Here is a 20,564-nt window from a genome sequence, read left to right on the forward strand (position 1 = left end):
TAACTTTACATATTAAATAAAGTCATAAAAAAGTGCAGCATGTTAAAGGTGGTCTGTTAAAGCCTTTAGGACGTGGCCGCAGAACGTAGGTGGGCAAAAGTCTGAGCACAGTTGGAAGTCAAAAATATAACCACGGTGAATTTCAACATGATAAGTTGGAGTTGTTCAAGGCAGTTTAGCAAGTTAACGCTTAAAAGTGCACTAAAAGACATAAAGTGCATCAACAGCAGTATCTCTTGATCTGCCCACCACTCTCTGTACTAGCCCTTGAACAGATAGCCATGAAATTTGTGTCAGATGTTAAAGTTCCTAGAAGATGAAGCCCACTCACTTTGGGTGCCAGACTTTTCCTGTAAAGCTACCAAGAGATTCACATCTGTGGTTTTGAGCGTATTGTACTCAGAGCTAAGGCTGTCAAAATTTCCAATACTTTAACACTTTTCAATACCACATACTTTACAACATGACTGTTATTTCTACGTTTAATCAAATCCAAAAGCGCTGAAGCTTAAAAGAAAACAGATCTACAATCATATTTTAAATCTGAAGCTGGAAAGAGAATGACCAATCGGTGGTCAGTCAACTGAGAGAAAAGGTCAAGAGAGAGCGCTGGTAATGCCAACAAAGTGACAAAACTGAGAAATGAGATGTTATTTTCTGATTGTTTCACTGCGGTTAAAGAACTTAAAGTATATACACTCCCACACCTCTGCACAAACATGCAGGAGGGTTCTAGACTTTGTTTGTTTGCTGCTTAAGTTGCACTTCTTTGCCTGCTGTGTGTGCCTCTCTGCTCCACAGTCACAGCCTCTGCCATTGCCATTCACAGGTCTGCAAATACTGACGTTTTGTTCAGTTTTTTAGCATCTAATAAAGACACACAGGTTACACAGAGCAGAGGCAGCAATGTCACTATTTTCCAAATAGATTTCTATCAGCCCCGACCTGCGGGCTGTTGACAGGGAGTTTTCACACCACTGCACAATGATTGACATCCATAAAACGACCAAATTAGTCCGAAATAATTAGAAAAATACAGACGGAGAGCAGAGTGCAGAGAAAAACAGAACCACACAGCTCCTCTGGCTATGATATGATAATTTTATGGGCAAAATATTTTTTTTGGAATGCACATTAGTTATAGAAAAAAAAAATATTTAGTTAGCTTTTCATTACTGTTCATCACAGTGTGTTTGTTGTTCTATGTTCAGTGGTGAACATAGAAGAATGATGAGTTAGAAAATTTACAATTTTTGGTGCTCAGGAGTTAAATTTTAGTTGCTGTGTTATCAAACAGTTATTGATATCTTTAGTTTTTTTTGCTACTATCATATTAAAGTTCCAAATTATTGTGACAACTCTACTCTACAGCTAATGGAATGCACCATTCGACTTGGTAGAGATGTTTAGGATTAAGTTAATCAATGTTGCAATAAATTAGCAAATACTGTAAATTGAATATTAATGTTGTCCCCATTATCTTTAGCTGCCCTAAGTGTACAATCCGGGTTAAATCAAAGCACTCCCCTGATTTAGAAAACTAACTTGTCAGACTTTTAATGTACATTTAGAAAGGTACAACATCTCTGTATTTTGTGTTTTTTTGTAATTCTGTGCATCCCTTTTCTAAAAAAAAAAACCTGGCTCCTATGTGACCCATAATGCAACTCATCCAACAACATTGTAGTTTTAAGGTTTGGGTGTGTTATGCTAATAGTAGCATTGACTCCCTATCTGTTAACACACCAGTGATGGAATTCCCCTGTGGGATGTAAACAGTACATTTTAACTTTTTATTATGAGCATTTTAGCGTCATGATGTTTCAAAGCTTGATCTCTTTGTGGTGTTAGCATTTAGTGGGCACTACCTTACAGAGATGCTCACATGGGTGTAAAATGTGGAGATTGAATGGTCAGTAGGTAGTTTTAAGATCTCCTTGTCATGTGTTCTCTGCAGATCAAGATCATTGAGCTGCCCAGTAAGACCCTGGTCTGCACTCTGGTACCAGACACCAAGATGGGGATGGTCATGTGTGTCAAACTCTGGCAGGTAAGTATCACACACTACTCTATGATGTTTTAGTGTTTATGACTTCACTCTAAAAAGTGCAACTATTAGTTCACCCAGTTTATCTTGGCAGTCATTATCCAAACAAGATGCTCCACCTTCTTGTTTCTTTATCTTGTTTAAATGGTACTGTCCCAATTCTTACCTGATTTGTTCTGATTGGCCAGCAGCCCATAACAAGACGCAATAATAGAAAAGTCAACAAAAAATGCACAAGAGAGACGTGGCACATGATTTACAGCCCAACAACTCGTCCCGGGTCTTTTTTCCGAGCATTTCTTCTCAGCTGGCAGCGAGTTCCGACACTGTAATTAGAGCGTTTGGAAGGGCCGGGGGTTCACAGCAATATATCAGCCTGCAGCTGTACATCCAATCTGATCCCAGAGAAAAAAGATTGCTCTCTGTTTTGTAAATGCTGTTGAATGTTTTATTTTTTTTCCCCCAGCCATTAACGAAACCCTGTAATTATTTTTATGGCTAATTATTAACTTTTTGGGTTTCAGGCTCTTGGGGGAGTGAGGTTTCAGACTAATGCAGGACTGAGAACGGTTTGAATAAATATTATGTACTGTGCAGTTTACAGGCAACAGAAAGCAAAAACAGCCTTTCATTTGAAAGCTAGAGTGAAACACACACATTCAATCCTGTATTCCTGTAACTCTAATAAGAGATGCTTTAATGAGATAACTACAGAGGTCATTCAGGTGTTTGTATAATTATTACAGAGGCATGTAGTGAGGCTCCCTGCATGCTGACGCTGTGTTTGTGTTTTTCTCTCTCTCTCTCTTTGATTTCAAAGTTACACCCACCTTTCATCATCTGATTTATGAAGCAACGCTGCTTGAGCGTTGAGTGCCAGGAAACATAATGATCAATTATATCATTATAAATTATACAATATGATTGTAATACAGCACAGGCAGCTGTCTGACTTCAAAGCCGAAGGGTCCAGGTGATTCTAAATCATTTCAGGCTGGTTCCTTTCAAGACCGAGGCATGTTCATCTGTTACTGACTGAGTGATTCAAGAGGACAGAGCAGTGGGAATAGACCTCAAACCCCTGTGTATGTGTGTGAAGCATCTTTTATACACACACACACACACACACACACACACACACACACACACACACACACACACAAACACACACACACACACACACACACACACACACACACACACACACACACACACACACACAGGCAGGTTAAAAACTCTCCCTTTACATATTGTCCGTCAGTCACATGAAGAAACGCTCATGCTGTCTTTCACATCAAATGCTCATCTGGTACCTGCTGTTTCCTTAACCTCGCACAGCAGGAGGCACCAGCTGTAACCATCCTCCTCTTTCTCCACCCTGTCTCTCTCCATCACACACACATCATGCAGAAGAAGAAGCCACTGACAACACTCTCCTCTGTGTCCTCCCTCTTCTCTTCACTGCTAGAGACGAGAAGTGATTATCCTCCATTATTTCCACGACAGACTCACCAACAGATTTATAGTCGTCCTTTAAGCCCTCTCTTTGCTGGAGTCTGAGGAAAAGATTAAATACAGCACTAAACTGCACTTTCTTCTCACTTCTGCTTCCCTTCAGTAGAATCCCACCCAGCCCTCAGATCATTCGCTTTACTGTGTCTGAAAGGTGACATATAACCACTATCTTATGTCCCTGAATCTGATTGGCTGTTCAACATTGAACAATAGAGTGGACATGGACGAAGAAAGAGTCTCCACACGTGGGTTTTTTACGTGTGTAAGGATGCAGAGCTTGGCTGTGGGGGCAGCACTGATGTATGATGTGCTAGGCTTTTAATGTGAACAGAGGCTGGCGGGGGAAAAGGAAATGTTCCTATACAGATATCCATCACTCTCAGCTCATCACCTTGCTGCCTCGTGGCCATGACATCATGGTAGAGCAGGACACAAAGCGGAGGAAGCGATTGGTTCCTGATGTTGAGGCTGTGGCTGCCCGAGGCCTGTAGCGGCCACATCAGCAAACAAGCTGCCGGTCTCTGGGTAGTTCATGAGTTTTGAAAGACTCACCACATGAGGAAATGACATGGAAGTGTTCTTGGAGTACATTATAGAGTGAGGATGTCACTCGTCATATTTTCTCTAATTACATTTGCATTTCAATAATTTCTTTTCATTTTTTCATTTCACTGGTTTCTTTGACGGGGAGAGTACTCCTTCATCAAGGCAGACAAGAATATGTGAGAAAGAATTAAAAACAAAGCCAAATATTTAGCTAAGTCATAGAGATAACATGTATTTGAAAATATATTTACCACATACACACAAAATAGCCCAACATACAGTAAATAATGCCCCAGTATAAGATCTGGAAGTCATGTAAGACAATATTAGAAGAAAATCCCAACTCTGATTCAATGAAAGAGCAGGTTTTTGACCAGTTTGTCAATATCAGTGTTTTCACTGTTACATTTTGGCTTTTTTGTTAATAATCCAATTCATGAAAGGTTATCAATACCAAAAGTGTGCAGTAAATTAACCTAGGGTTACTGTAACAGCATTATTATAATATAATTATATTTATTTCAACTTGAAAATGATTTAGAGCAAACCTCTCATTACAATGATGTAAAAGAAACATTAAAATGCATGATAAGCAAATAAAAGATAAAACCTTAAAATAATGATGATCAATTAAAAACAGACAACAATAAAAAAGTAATGTCAAAACAATTAAAAAGTAATGTGAAAACCAGTGCATTCATTTTTAAAGTGATGTAGTGAGTTCCAGATGGTGGAAAAAAAGCCAAAAGCAGATCTTCCCAGCTCTGAATTAACTCTAGAAATGTGGAGAGTAAGCCAATTAGTGGATCTTATGTGTTGTGCTCCAGAGGACCAAACTAGCATGAATGAGATATATGAGGGTAGCATCCCAATGAGCGCTTTATAAATAAAGAGTATATTAGAGTACATACACCGCTGAGCAATAACGTAATGATGACCATCTGCCTAATAATCACGGAGGCCTCCCTCTCATCAGTTCATGGCCTAAACTCAGCCTAATCCATGGACTGGATAATACATGGACATACAGCCTCCATGACTTCACCCATGTTTCTGCAGTGGAGTTTTGAAGCCTATCCTTGTCAGTTGCTATATTAAAAATGCTGACTCAACCTAACTTTCAGACAACCGAACTACAGGCAAAGAAGTGGAGTTGAGGCAAGCCTTTAGCCTCCTGGAAAACAGCTACAGCGTGCCCGCCTGTTAGTCAAGTCAGCCATGCTACAAGACCGGAGGTTCTCGCTTGCCCTCACCTGATGAGACATGGACCCACAAGAACTCCTGAAGGGGTGCTCTGTTATCTGGCAGTGAGATGTTTGCAGCAGATCCTTTAAGTCCCTGAAGTAGTGAGGTGGGGCTTTCATGGATTGGACTTGGTTGTCCTGCGCATCCCACAGATGCTTGCTTGGATTGAGATCTGGGGAACATGGAGACCAAGACAAAACCTGGACTTTGTTGTGTTCCTCGTGGCCATCTTCTGTCATTGCTCCAGGGTTCAACTCTGTTGCTCATACATCCATCAGGGGTCTGACCTGTCTGCAGCCCCATACACAACAATTAGTGATGCTCTGTGTGTTCGGACTCATCTTTATCAGAGCCAGCAATAACTTCTCCTGCAGTTTGAGCTCCTGTAGCTCTTATTTTGGATCAGACCACACAGGCCAGACTTCACTCCCCATGCACACCAATAAGCCGTGGCTGCCCCTGACCCTGTCCACAGTTCACTGTTTTTTCCTTTGGACCACTTTTGGTACTTAATAGGACAGACCGGGAATACCCCACAAGAGCTGCAGTTTTGGAGCTGCTCTGACCCAGTCATCTCGCCATCACAGTTTGGTCCTTGTCAGAGTGGCTCACATCCTTATGCTCACCCATTTTACTGCTTCAAACACATCAACTATGAGGACAAAATGTTCACTTGCTGCCCAACATTTCCCAACCACTGACAGGCGACACTGTAAAGAGATAATAAATGATAGTCACTGACCTATCAGAGGTCAAGTGTCATGGCTGATCAGTGTTAGAGTTAATGATTCAAGACTCTTTTTGCCCATTTCATCCTTTCTTATAGCTGATGTCAGGAAGTGATGTTCTTGGCCACTGGTTTAGCTCAGCACTTATTTGCCCCATTTAGAGAAATGATATTCCTAACTGCAGTGGTCGCTGGTCTGACTCCCGGCCCTTTGATGCATGTCTCTCTCTCTGCTTCCAACATTGCTTGTCTTTCCTCAGCTGTGCTTTCAAATAAACGCCAAATGCACAAAAATGACTTTTTGGTGAGAATTTAACCCATTCCCAAATTTTTGATTTGCATATTTTTTTGACACTTAAAGGGGACATATCACGCTTTTTTCATCAATATATATTGGTCTAAGAGGTCCCCAAAACATGTCTCTAAAGTTTATGCTCAAAAAAACACTTTGAAATCAGATTTTGGCATGCCTGAAAAGTCCTCTTCTTCATTCCTCATCAGAACACTCTGTTTTCTCTCTGACCACGCCCCCTCTGGAAGTGGATGTGCCTCGGCTCTCCGGCACGTTGATCTAATGTTTACATGTTGGCTGAATATACACGGCTGCTCAGAGATCGCGTTACTTCAACCCTCTGAATCTGATCCTGACGGAGAGGCGCCTGTAGCAGGACCTTTCTGAACCATTGGTCATAGATTTAGTGTTTCTTGTTGTTTTATTTATCAGTATGTAGACGTGTGTCTTGGTACACAGCTACGAACATGTAGCTATGTGGCTATGCTAACTAGCGCTAGCACTTATCCATGATAAATAAAAATCATCCACTAGATCTTCAAATCTGCAGACGTGGGGAGTAAAACCGACCTCTGCCAGAAAGGCAGCAGGACCTTTCTGAAGGATTGGTCACAGATTCTGTGTTTCTTGTTGTTTTATTTGTCAGTATATAGACGTGTGTCTTGGTACACAGCTACAGCTACAGCTACAGCTATGAACATATAGCTATGTGGCTATGTTAACTAGCGCTAGCACTTATCCATGATAAATAAAAATCATCCACTAGATCTTCAAATCTGCAGACGTGGGGAGTAAAACCGACCTTTGTGTTTATTAAGACAGCCTACAAAAGCATGCCTCTCTCCTAAGCTCCTTGTTAGCACACATGTGTGCAGGTAATGAAAAACAGAGGAGGGATTCAGTATTATTTTATACAGTCTATGGGCTGAACAAGCTCTGAGCTCTGACTCCGGGACAGACCGGATATTGTTGTGACGTAACAAAAACACTGAAGTCTGAAACGGCTCGTTTCACACACATTTACAGAAAGGTGGAGAAATCAAAACAGGGGCAGAATGGATTTTTTTCATTCTCGGGGGGTTTGTAGACATGCCAGGGAAACATATTTCAGGTAAAGAACCATTAAAAAGTCAATTTTGCATGATATGTCACCTTTAACTGTATTTAGAAAAGTATCAACAACTTGACCATTAGTGTCTGATAAAACATTAGCAGTAAGTATTGAATCCATACTCACCAACTGAACTGAACTGTTTTTAGAGGCTGCTGCACTCCCCCTTCACTTCTACGAACATCCTTTAAAACAGTGTTTCATCCGCCCACCGGCCTGAAAGGATTCTGAGCCCGGCACTGTATTCCTCTAAATTAAAATACATTCATTTCAAATACATTTTGAACTGGGTTAAGTTGTGTTATGTGGGAACATTGATTAAAATCATTCCCCCATTTCTATTTCATCAAGAAAAACTTGATTACAAATAAATATGATGCAGTAAAACTCTGCAGGGCTAGTGTGGATCATTAGTGTTATTTAACAGAGATAAAGAAACTGACAAAGATTTGGTTCTAAAGAGGAACTGTAATAACTAGTCAGTGAATCAGTTAGTAGACAGTATAGTCAACAAAATGACTTCCTCTTTCTCGTTACGACCTGGTGCTTTTCTATTCCATATTCAAATAAGAAATTCAAGTTTTGAGTGTGAGGTTTTCAGTTGGATGGAACAAGTCATTTAGAACTGAGACCTAAGTTTTATGGAATCGTGCAAGGCAGATTTTTCACTTTTCCCTGAAATGTTATAGACTTTTTGAAAAAATAGGTTGATAAAGAAATGCTTTACCATAATAAAAGTAATCTTTACATTTATACTTATCAGAACAACTGATTATTCATTTATTCTTTGTCTGCTGTGAGTTCATCTTTAGCTCGCAATTCAAAGGAACTGAGTCTGATTTAAATCCAGTACCTCAGCAATCATTGTTTTATTGTTTTTGTAAGAGCTTGTATTTGTACCTTTGGAGGATACACCTTTGCTACCTGAACTGTAAAGGGATTTGAACTCTTTCTAACGGAGTAAATTTAGGAGACAGAGAAAGAAAGAGAAAAACAGCAACAGGTCCTGAAGTTGTCACTGTTTTAAAAGCAATGCTGATGACCTAGTTGACCAAGCCAATCTAAACTGAGTGCCTGAGACACCAGCAGATCTTAATATAATGTTTGCTTTGTTGATCATCATAAACGTATCATGCAGTACAGAAATGGAAAATGGATTCTGTATCCATGAGCAGGTTTAGGCCCACATTTTTTGCCAGTTTGGAGAAGCTCAAGCTCTCTTTGGTGCTTCGTCTTCAACCAGCTTCCATCCATCTGTCTCTCCAGCTGTTCTCTGGTGATGAATCTGCTCCCCGAGCCCCAGTCCCACTCCAGCAGAGAGCCCTCTTGTAGAAAGGCCTGTGGAGGATATAATGAATTAGGTGTCTACCCAGGGTTCTCCGACCTCTGACCCATGACATCATCAATCAAGGAGGTCCTACACTTAAGTGAAGCGGTGGGCCCCAAGCCTGGAACGCTTAGCCCTGCCCCTGCCGGTGAGCGGAGGCCACTGATTTCACTTGTTTTTATTTGTTTTCATAATCCCTTAGTGTTCGTCCTGGCTGATGTGTTTGGAAGGAATACACGACTCTGTCTATAATTTGTTTAAAGCTGGGAGAAGAGAAATATCGGGCGTTAAGTGAGAAGAGGACTTGAAGATGGATGAAAAAATGGCAGGCGAGGCCCCTTTGCACATATGGAAAAAATTTCTTTCCCTCCTTGCTTCTGCAGGGCACCGAGCTGTAGCTGGAGGCCTGATGGTGTTTTAAAGCAAAGCCACGAGTCAGCACTAATAGCAGGTTAGCACTGTGTACTGCAGGTCCTCTAATGGACGGTGGAATACTTTAAATTGTTATTAGATGACAGTCCCATCATATCTGGAGGTGAGGGAGTACTTCATTTCAGGAGAGAGGGATTGCGTTCAGATGTTACCAGCTGACTCTTCCTCTTCATCTTCTCCTCTCTGTCATTCCTGTCTTCTTTTACTGCACACTTCCACACAACCTCCATGCGGATCATACACACTCCTATGGAATAATAACCAGCAATTAATGAGAGTTTATCTGTGACTCCTCACTGAGTAAAGGCACAACTTTGTCACTCTTTTAAATGAAACACAGTTTATATATCTTTTTAAATGCATTGTCTATTCTCTGACCTTGGTACAGTGTGTCCTCTGTGTGATTAACAGATAGATTTTTTAGTTTTTTGCACCTGACGCCTGTTTGTCCACATGGTTTCATGTCATTTGATGTGTCAGAGATGTGCTCCGATACGTTCACTAGTTGTAAACATCACAGCTTGATCTGTAACCTTCTGCCGTAAAATGAGAGGAAGCAAGTCTTTGCTTTTTTTCTATTATTTGTTTTGTATGATAGCAGATCTGGTGATTTTTTTTATAAAACAGCAGAAAAAGTGTTTAAAAACAGCTCTGGTCCTATTTTATTTTTATTAATTAATTATTAATTAATTTTCTGTAATCATTAATATATGTGTGTTTGGTTTCTACAGTTTATAAGACACAAGGAACAATCTGGGAAATTGTTACTAGCATTTTGTGGAACTGTATTGTCTTAATAACTAATTTAACAATATCAAAGAAATGTGATAAATCCATAAAAAAAATACTGTTAGTTTGCAGCCATGTTGTTATACATCACTGATGCCTTATAAAATGTTCAATATTGTTAAAACTGTTAAAGTTCCTCAATTCAAAATGACTTTTACAGCAGGAAAAGCTTTAAAGAAATGTGATCTCTCTCTCTCTGTCTCTCTCTTTAAAATAGACAATAAATACCATTACAAAGCAATTTAAGCATTAAACTTTACAAATAATATACATTCTTACATAGTTATGTCTAAAACTTTTGCACACTTTCAGATTCAGACGAGTTTATCCCAAAAGAAAATTACGTTTTTAAGGTCTACAAGACCAAACAAGAAGAACTGTGGACTGCTTATGGTCGCACACAGAGAAGCAAACCACATATATCAATACTTTCAACTTGAATTAATATATATGTGCTGTCCCTACATTTTAAATACAACAAAGTAAACAATTCAAATTTAACAAACATTTGGATAATTTGCTCGTTAGTTGTTTTTATATATATATATTAAAGGCTCTACAGTTGTGTAGCCTGTTCCTTCACAGTAAGTATGAGTGCCTGCAGCGAGGGCTGAAGCTCAGTAAACAGATGAGGAGCAAAGTGAGGAGTGGTGTAATGGAGTGCTGCAAAGAGAGAGCAGCCGGCTGACGAATGGAGCCCACAGCGTCTTTCCGAGTGTCAGCAGGAGCTTCCAGGATGATAACCTCTGCTCTGCTCAGCTTCCAGCACCACGCGGCGGTTTCTTCTGTGGTTTTTTTACGACACAGCTCTCTTACCTCACTCTCTATGTCCTCTTTTCCCATCCCTCCTACTCTCTCTCTCTCTTATCGTCTCCCTCACTTCCAGCCAGACTCTGGGCCCGGACCGCTCCTGGTGGCTGGATACGAGGATGGTTCCCTGCTGCTGTGGGATGTAACCCAGAGGTCCATACTGAGCCAAACCAAAGCCCACCCTGAGCCTGTCATGTGCCTGACCTTTGACCCTGAGCGTCTGAGGGGCATATCAGGCTCCTCGGAGAAGAACCTCGCCTCATGGACGCTGGATAGACAGAACAACCTGCAGGTCAGCGGAGCATAGGCTCAGAGAGGGTGGGGGCGTTTACACAACACCGCCACCAGTCTGATAAAACACCACAGAAGAACTTATTTCTCACTCCATCAAACTCTCCATCAAGCTCAATTTCTTTATTCAAATTAATTAATAACAGTTCTTTATTAAAAGCAACTAATGTGGATGGCTTTAATGAAACATTTTAATGTGCTCAGGTTTTTTTTGGAGGGGGGATATTGGGTCACTGGTTTGTAACGTTTGTGAAGTGGAAAATTTCACCCGTGTAGGCGTTACTCTTCCCAATTCTGTTAATCTGAATATTGTCCAAAGTATTTTCTAACATTGAGAGATCTATTTCTTATTTTGTCTTTAATTTTCCCATGAGCCTTTGCAACATTTCCTAACACTTTGAATATGCGTTTTTAAGGTCATACAGTACTATTTAGCTAACCAATATTGATTACTCATGGCAAAGTATTTATTCTCAACTTATAAAGCTAAGTTTGCAAGGTAATGTTTTCACAATATATCAAATTGGATTGGCCCTCTATTTATTTATTTACTTACTTAATTATTTTACCTTTACATCTTTTTATCCATACCACCATATGTATTACTTTTCTCCTGACACTTTCAGTTAACTTTTTCACTGCTTATCTGATACTTTTTAACTATCTACTTACAAATTTCTTCCAACATTACATGTTTTATCCATTACTTGCAGCCTTTTTAGCACTTTACAACACTTACAATACATAAACATCTTTCCATTAAATGTTAAATTGACTTTTTTTTTTTTTTTTTTTTACTGCTAGTTCAGTCAATTATGCTCAGAAGTGTATCCAATATATGAACCTACATGTTCAAACTTTTTTTTTTTGCTTGCTAAAAACCTTTCAAGCTATAACCACTTACCAATAGCAACTTGTATGCTCAGGTGTTTGAGCTGAAACTGTGTGGAGATGGTAGTTGCCGTTGTAAAATCTTTCCCAGTATGCACTGCTAACTGGAGAGGTACCTTCATGGTCATAGGAATGCCTTGTTGGGTAGTCACCATAAGGGTCTTGTGGACTACTAAAGAGTGCCAAGCTAAAACCCTAATCGCACTACCTGCACGCTGACTAATTGTTGTCGGCTAAGGCCGTTAAATATAATAAAAGGGTTACAGCGGAGATGGAAGAAGAGAAGTGTTGCCTTTCTCCGGACTCTCTCAGAAAACATCAGGGGCCAAAGAGGAAGAGGCTCAGCAGGGCTCCAGGGGCCATAAATCAGCTGCTGGTTACACAGCGTTGGCAGGGCTAGGGGCCAAGGGCCGGTCTGGGGCTGTCACTCTAGACTGAAAACCACCCACAGACAAACACTGACTCACAGTCACACATTAGGTCTGGACAACAAACTGGATAAAAACAGAAGAAGAAAAAACTTCACAGAACGTTGTTTTACTTTTTGTTGTGAACTAATAAATCAGAGAATGAATGAATCTTATTTAGAAGATTAAAACGACTAAAACTGTTCTTATGATGAAAACAGACGTTAAAAAACACAGGGCACACACACACGTGATCCTGTTGTTGATCCAAACTGTGCATTTTAACTTCTACTAGAGTATCTTCAGCCACCAAGAAGATCCCATCAATCCTGCAGCATAGTTCATTTTACGTAACAGCCAACACATCAGAGACTTGCCGCCTCATTTGAAGCTCTATTTTCTCCAGATTTCATGAGCTGAAGGGAATGCACACATTTTGCTGCAAACCCTCATGAATCAGGGCAGAGAGGAACATGAGGCAGATATAGTACACTGCTGCACAGTCCAGGGCTATTATTCTTTCCAAGGCTTTTTACAAATGAATGCTTGAATTAGAAATATTTGCAAACCCCTATTTTTTCTCCCTGAAAATGCGTCTACCGAAACACTACGAAGGATTTGTTTCAATATACCAAAAACAGGAAAGAGCGAATATTGGGTTTATTTTTCTCAAGCTACAAAATATTGATTCAGCGTGTAATCCAGGATGAGGATGACAGGAAAAAAGCACAAGGAGTCGGAAAAGATCCAGTGGGGACTTTTAAATTATCCTGAAGTGCAGCTCAGTGTGACGTCCAGACAGCTATACTCAGTTCTTCCCACAAAAGTATTTTTGTGTGGCAGCAGTTAGGAGGCGGGAGGACCTGCAGGGTGGCAGACCCGGGCTCGGGGTCCTGACGGACGACCCGTGAGAGGTAATAAAAATATCAAAACCTTGGAGGCCCCTTAACCAAACAAAAAACACATCTGCAGTAAAGGGAACAGTAGTTCACAGTGGGAGGCTGCAATAAAGGCTGAGGAGGCTGTAAGTGCCACAGCATCCCACTTCCCACAAATTACCCGGCGATACAGTCCAGTGTAGTGGAACCAGCTGGCAAGGAAGATAGATGCTTTTTGTGAAACGGAGGGGAAACTGAATGTGACACAACACAGCACAGTTATGATTTAGTGAAGCTGAAAGGCTGTGAAGTGAGCTTATCAAGGCCAGATAAAGACAGATAGCCTCAGGAATGGAGGTTAATGTCTTACACATGGCTCCCAGAGGCCTTTATCTGCTGTTTGACCTGGCTGGCCTGATACATTTTCATAGCAATGAGGCATCATCTTTGGCCTTTTTTTTCCTCTCCTTTCCTTCTAGTGCACATTTTTAGGAATGTGTCAGGGTGAGACTGTGAGGGCGTGGGTGTTGGGGTTTACAAGCTGTTAAGCCAGATGGACGTATATTTAGGCGGACACTCAAACATATTGACAAGTGCAGTGACGGGTTCCTCCAGGACAAAGAAACAGGTAGAGGTCTCAGACTGAAAAAAGAGAAAACAGGTAAAGACAGAGGAAGATTAGCAGTGTAAATCAAGCATGGCTGACAGCAAGCTATTCCTGAGACTGATGACAGTTTCTACAGGTGCAACTCCTGTCCCTCAGCTTCACCACGATGTAAGGCTATCCACACCATCTTCTAGGAATAGTCTCCTGCGTGGTGTCTCCTGTGATTTCCTGCACTCATCTGCCAATCCTGATGTGACCTTACTCACAGGTCAGGTCTGTCCGTGCATGTATGAGCTGCTGTCATAAAAATTATAGCTCTCTATTCTGAGCGAGACCTACCCTCTCTCATCTCCTCTCTTTTCTGAACGGGGCCGCTCACCAGTTTAACACATCCATCTCCTGTCAGCTGCAGTCGAGCTCTGACAGGCGAGGTGACAAAAGGCTGTAATCTCCCGCCGCTGAGTGTGATTCAGGGACAGGGTGTGTCAGAAATACCTGCGAAAGGCCTCCCAGCCGCTAGGCTCGAGTGAGTTAGCGATGAAGGGATGTTTCAGTAGACGAGTGTGAACGCCAAGATCCGTGCCAAGACTGCAGTGGGGAAGACAGGGAGGAAAGGGGAGCGAGGCTTGAGTGAGATCTGCCAAGGTGACGCTTTTTTGGAGTGTCTCTTCTGTCGGTGAGATGTTACAAAAGAGGATCTTAAAGTGTGAGTTTGTGTTGGATCTGTCATAGGTCCTAAAAAAGTTAGTGGGCCCAGCTGCTGAGCAGGGCTGGTAGCTTCCTGACAGCTGAGAAAGCTGGCGCTCAGTCAGCAGGCCTGCTGTGAGTGTGTGTATCTGCAGGCTGTAACACAAGCATGAAGGACTTTAAAGACAAAGAAATGATGAAGCCAAAAGATGAACTCTGTCCATGGTCAGATAGTAAGGAAGCAAGGTGAAGAAAAATGGGGTGTCAGGTGAAAGAAGCCAAGACTCCCCGAGCTAAAGCCAATGGATTTCAACACAGATTGAGAGCTGGTTAATAGCTGTGCTGGAAGGATTTTCCGTATATTCGTTCAGCATTTCTGAGGCTCTACAGCAAGAATAACAATTCTGCTGCTGGAGAACACTGAATTAAAATGACATGTGGACATTTCATTTTTATGAACAAAGAGGAGTAAGCCTGAGGTCAAGGAATCATTTTCAAGGGCTGGGACTATTCTAAATTTTTATTATGTAATAGTCTACTTATTGTTTGAAAGGGAAGCATAAACATTCATTGTAATTTTTCACACTAAGGTCTTGTCTCAGCAGCAGTCCAAAATCCAAATCTAATCATTTCATTCTACAACCCATACCTTGTGTCAAATGTTAATGAAAACTGGTTTTGATACTTTTAAAATCATTTAAACTCTATATTTGTTTGAAAAAAAGTACAAATACAACATGTCAAAACTGAAACTGAAAAATGTTATTGTCTTGTGAAAATTTTAATTTTAGCAGAGGAGATGGGTTTCTGGACTTCTGATAGTGAAGTGATAGTGTTTTCCCATTCTTGTCAGAAATAGGATTTCAGCTGCTCAGCAGTTCAGGGTCTCCTGTTGTTGTGTTTTTTGTTTCACGATATGCCAAACGTTTTCAATTGTTGAGAGTAGGGACTGATGGCAGGACAGTTAAGCACCTGGACTCTGCTACTACAGAGCCATGTTGTTGTAATACGTCCAGAATATTTTTTGGCATTTTGTTACTGAAATATGTCAGTTCTTCCTTGAAAATGCCTTTGTCTAGATGGCAGCATATGTTGCTGTCCTGTAAACACTGTTCAGCATTAATGGTTGCTTTCCAGATGTGTTGGCTACCCATGCCATGGGCACTTCTGTACCCCGATACCATCATGGATGCTGGTTCTTCAACTGTGCACTGATAACAAGCCGGGCGGTCCCTCTGCCCCTGCCCTTGAGAGCAGTGTCCATGATTTTCAAAAAGAAAGTCCAATTTCTTTCCATTTTGCCTCAGTCCATCTGAAATGGGCTCCAGCCCAGAGAAGTCACCAGCGTTTCTGGATGATGTTTATAAATGGGTTCCTTTTTGCATGGTACAATTTTCACCTGCATTTGTGGATGCAGTGATTTTCACTACAGAGTCATCATGTCTGTTTTTAATGCAGTGTTGTCTGAGAGCATAAAGATCACAGCCATCCAGTGTTGTTTTTTCGGCCTTGTCAGTTTTGTTCAGATTTATCATGAATCTTTTGTAATATTTCGTACTGTATGATGGAAACCACAAATTCTTTGTAATTTTAATTTTAATTGAATATTATTCTGAAATTGTTGAACGATATCCTCATGCGGTTACTCATAGTGTGGTCAACCCTTCGCAGACACTCAGCCTCCATTGAATGTCCTTTATGCATTTTTTTATATGTATATGTCACCTAATTAGTCGTGAGACGTTCATCCAGGTGTTTTTTTTAGCATCACACAACTTTTTCAGTGTTTCATTGTCGCTGTCTCAAATCTTTGGAAACATGTTCTGGACATCAAATTTAAAACTGACATATATTTCTCATTAAACAATAATATCTTTCGGTTTCAACATTTCACAAGTTGGCTTTGCACTATTTTAGATTGGATATAGGCTTAGTGTGATTAACAGACCATCAAAATCTATTTTTAGCAAGATTTGACACAGCATCACAACATTTTTTAAAAACTGGGGTTGGAATTAAATGCAGGCAAAATTTTAAATTTAATTAACCATATAACTGATATTTAAAAAAAACCCAAATGCTCCTTTGCTGACTAGTCTAGAATTATTGAGAAAATTATAACTGCTCTCAAGTCAACCAAGCTTAGCCTGGCTGAACTCAACACAAGACTGAACATGCCTTTCTCCATTCAGAATATTGAACCCCTACTTTACATTTCTATCTTTTTATTGTTTATTTGTTTTGTTTTAATGATATAATTTATCCCCACGTTGTTCTGTATTTCCAGGAAATGTTGTATTGTGCTCCAGTGTTAATTAAAAATATGGACAGATACTTAATAATTTTAGATAAATATGTTATTTAAGAAAATAAAAAATTGTTGAAAAATGTAAAAAAGCTATCCAAATTGTACTGACGGCAAGTTTATGCAGCCAGTCTGAAGTCACTCAGTTAACAGTAAAACAGTAGAAAAAAATTAAAAGAGTAAACCTGCAAACAGAGCAGTTTTTTTTCATTTTTATTTGAGAGATGACTTAAGACTATTACCCTCAGATCAACATTGTGGGCAAATATTTCTCTGTTTATCTTCTTACAAGGTAACATACTGTACCAGTCTCGTCATGTATACCACCAACCACCATGGCCACATGAAATCACAGAGCAAACACTGATTACTTGCAGCTCAGTAACCAGCAATGCTTCACACAAGCACCATTAATTTTCAGTAACACAACAGGACAAGCACTTTTCTTTATGTAGAAAGTAAAAACAGCCCGGCCGAATGACCATTACTACATCCTTAGCCGTTTACTGCTTACAACTGACCCCTTAATGAAACAAATACCTTTTCCTGACACAAACTATGGGAAGCAAAACAAACAAAAACAGACACTTAAACCCATCATTATCAGGCTGCTAATGCAAACCAGATGGAGAGAGGCAGGGGCATACCAACTCCTTGAGGTAATAACAAAGCTCCAAACAAGCTTTCACCCCCAATGTTTTTTTGTATCAGTGAATCAGCTTGTTTGGTCCAACCTGCGTCACTCTGTTTCACACTGGTGACACCAGCGATGATGGTTTGATTAACCAAAACAGCTTTTTTTCTCTGGTTTGATCAATGACATTCCTCCCCGCCCCTCTCTGCCTTACATTCCACTTTATACACTCGGGCCATGAGTACCTGGCTTATATCTTCCACATGCAGCCTGTGGACGGTTCCTGCCCGAAACAGGAGCATGCAGATAAATTCTCCACCCTCTCCTCCCTTCCAAAACCATCAGTCTCCCTGGACAGAACTTACGAAGTCAATTTTACGCCATCTAGTTTGATTTTAGCCCCCATATCCAGATGTTTGTGTCCCCTTTACAGGTCTAACCGAGATCCCTGCGCCGTAGGAAGAGCACGTTCGCTCCCCAGGAATGCCCTGCCACAGCAGGCCCTTTAGATAGTGATCTTAGCAGCCATTCATTATAATATGTCAGAATGTTGCCCCTTTAGAGAGATTGATGCAGTCCTTGGGACACTGTAGATCACAGGGGGAGAGAGCTGTGGCTAATCTTTTGCAGGCAGATGCTACAACAGTGTATTTATCGGGTCTCTTCTCCTGCTGACCAGACCTTTCAGTGTGAATGTAATTCATCAGAGGCGCTTAAAGCAACAAGGCCTCTGCAAACATGTATTTCAGCAAGATGGTATTGCAAACTGTGACAAAGGTAACTCTGGCCCAGTCGTGCTCCAAGAATAGGCCCCCCCAACTCCAAACCAAATAGTGGGACGCAGAGAGATTTGCTAGCAGCCGCGTGCCTTAATGTTTTATGGCCGATGATTGAGTCCCAGGAGTCTCCAGCCAGGTTCAACAGACATCCAGCTTACACTTAGACCTCAGTCACCAGATCAGCTGATAGTCTGACTGTTGCTGTTTGTCTTGGGCTCAGTTTCCTAGACGGCAGTGATAAATTGACTCATTGGCCTAATAAGTTTGTCTGATTATTTTTGTCTTCTTGTTTGCATGAAAAGCAGCCTATTTTGGTTCAAGATTCCTGTAACAGCTGTGATGAAAAAAAACTACTTAGCATACATGGCTCTAACCAGGTCGTCTTCCTCTTTGTGTTTTCACAGCTCCAGGATAACGTGACACTGGTCAACCCCGGGGTTTCCCAGCTGTGTATCAGGGGGGATGGTAAACTTCTGGCGTCAGCGGGTTGGGACCATCGCGTGCGGGTGTTTGGGTGGAAGAGGCTCAAACCGCTGGCCGTGCTTCAGTACCACACCGACATGGTGCAAAGTGTGGCCTTCTCTGACCACCAGGACCCTAGAGAAAGACTGCTGGCTGCTGGATCCAAGGATCAGAGGATCAGTCTGTGGTCCATCTACAATGAGGGAGCTGACACTGGCTGAGACTCAGAGCTCTGAACAGATTTACAAACTGTTATTCGACCTTCCCTTATCTATCGTTTGAAACTGTGCTTGTGGGAGCTAATTATTGTCTCTGGACAGGCCGAAGTACTGTTTTAATACATGCAAATATGGACTGTGTATATTATACTCTTAAGAAAATGAATTATAGAGGAGTCAAATAATTAGAATTGACTTATGTGACATTTACACTGTGCCTGCAGAGTTTTTATTCTTTAAAAAACAGCAACAGCCAGAATAGGAGCTCCAGTTGTATGACCTCTGGACTTGGAGAAGTCAGTGAATTATGACAGCTGAGTTGATAAGGAAAAATAAACTAAATCATGAATATACCTGACTTTTAAGTCCGAGAATTGTAAAGGCAAAATTGTTTGTAATTAAATATCTGATTTTGTTTAGCTTAGTTTAGAAAAGCTAAAATTACACCATCAACTGAAAGTTGCATTACATATTTTGTTTTACCTAAGAGAAAGGTCCTCATTCCATTTCCACTAATGTTCATATTTAGAATCTGAAAAATGAATCACATGTGACATAATAACTTAAAAACCTTGAAAACTGTGATTGGAACTTATGCATTTTTTTACAGTGTGTCTTAAAACATGAAACCCTGCTACATTAGCAGACAGTATTTATTATAAGTTAATCTACATGCTAAAGACTGAGAGTGTTTTCTCTCATTTAATATGGCAGCCATTGAAAGCTATGAAGTAGCCTGCAAAGACAGTAGGCAATATTATAACATGATAATACATAATAAATAAATGATATATCTACATATAGATAAATGTATATATTTTTTCTTTTAATATATAAATATATTTATACACGCACAGACACACACACACATAGTTAATTAGGCCCTTGTTGACTTCCAGCCCACTGTTTGCAGAGGGCTTTGCGATGCTCTATACAGCAATGTGATTGTGTTGACTTATCTGATGGGAGATTTGCTCCACTGGATTTGAATTCGAGGTATACGGTGCACCTGAGCAGCTATGTAATCTCATGTTGTTATTCTAGCAGGTTTTAGCTTAACACACAGCCCTGCAGCCTGAACTGAGCTGTGTTTGTCAAACACGGTCAATCACAGCGCAGACATAAAGAACACAGAGTTGTTGGTTTAGTGGAGGTGCAGATGCTCTGTTTCTTTTTTCTACATAAGTAAAACATTTTGTAAGTCGATACGATCAAAGGAATTTAGAGTAAAAAAATGTGAAATTATAATCACTTTTATGTTGATATTGGTAATAATTAACTCCTACATTAACCTTGATTGCAACTCAACACAGATGTTTTCTGAGAAACTTTCTTCACAAACAAGGCCAAAGGTCTTGTTTTGAACGTCCCAGAGAAAATATAGAGGTGTTGTTTTTCTGTCCACTGTCTCTAATAATATCTGTGTGAGTCAATGAGCAGCATGGGAGCTGTGTGTTTCAGGAGCACTGTGCCGAGGGGGCCGGGGGCCGGGGCTTCAAACGCTGTACGTTCTGCTTCATATAAGCTTTGTCTCCTGGGATGACCCTAAGTTGAGAAGCTCATC

The 20,564-nt window shown here is 40.6% G+C and overlaps 1 protein-coding gene across 5 annotated transcripts in view; it reads left to right on the plus strand.

Annotated features, from left to right (window-relative positions):
- The window catches only part of gnb1l (guanine nucleotide binding protein (G protein), beta polypeptide 1-like), a 36,120-nt gene extending 16,535 nt beyond the window's left edge, over nucleotides 1-19,585 (plus strand). For all 5 annotated transcript variants that reach the window (XM_034692934.1, XM_034692932.1, XM_034692930.1 and 2 more), the window contains 3 exons: nucleotides 1,958-2,050; nucleotides 10,918-11,133; nucleotides 18,725-19,585. In XM_034692934.1, coding sequence (XP_034548825.1) covers nucleotides 1,958-2,050; nucleotides 10,918-11,133; nucleotides 18,725-19,003 — 588 coding nt within the window. In that variant the 3' untranslated portion in view covers nucleotides 19,004-19,585. The remainder of the gene's footprint in view (nucleotides 1-1,957; nucleotides 2,051-10,917; nucleotides 11,134-18,724) is intronic.
- The last annotated feature ends 979 nt before the right edge of the window (nucleotides 19,586-20,564 follow it).

Source organism: Notolabrus celidotus, chromosome 9 (genome assembly GCF_009762535.1).
Source record: "Notolabrus celidotus isolate fNotCel1 chromosome 9, fNotCel1.pri, whole genome shotgun sequence".
NCBI classification, from domain to species: Eukaryota; Metazoa; Chordata; class Actinopteri; order Labriformes; family Labridae; genus Notolabrus; species Notolabrus celidotus.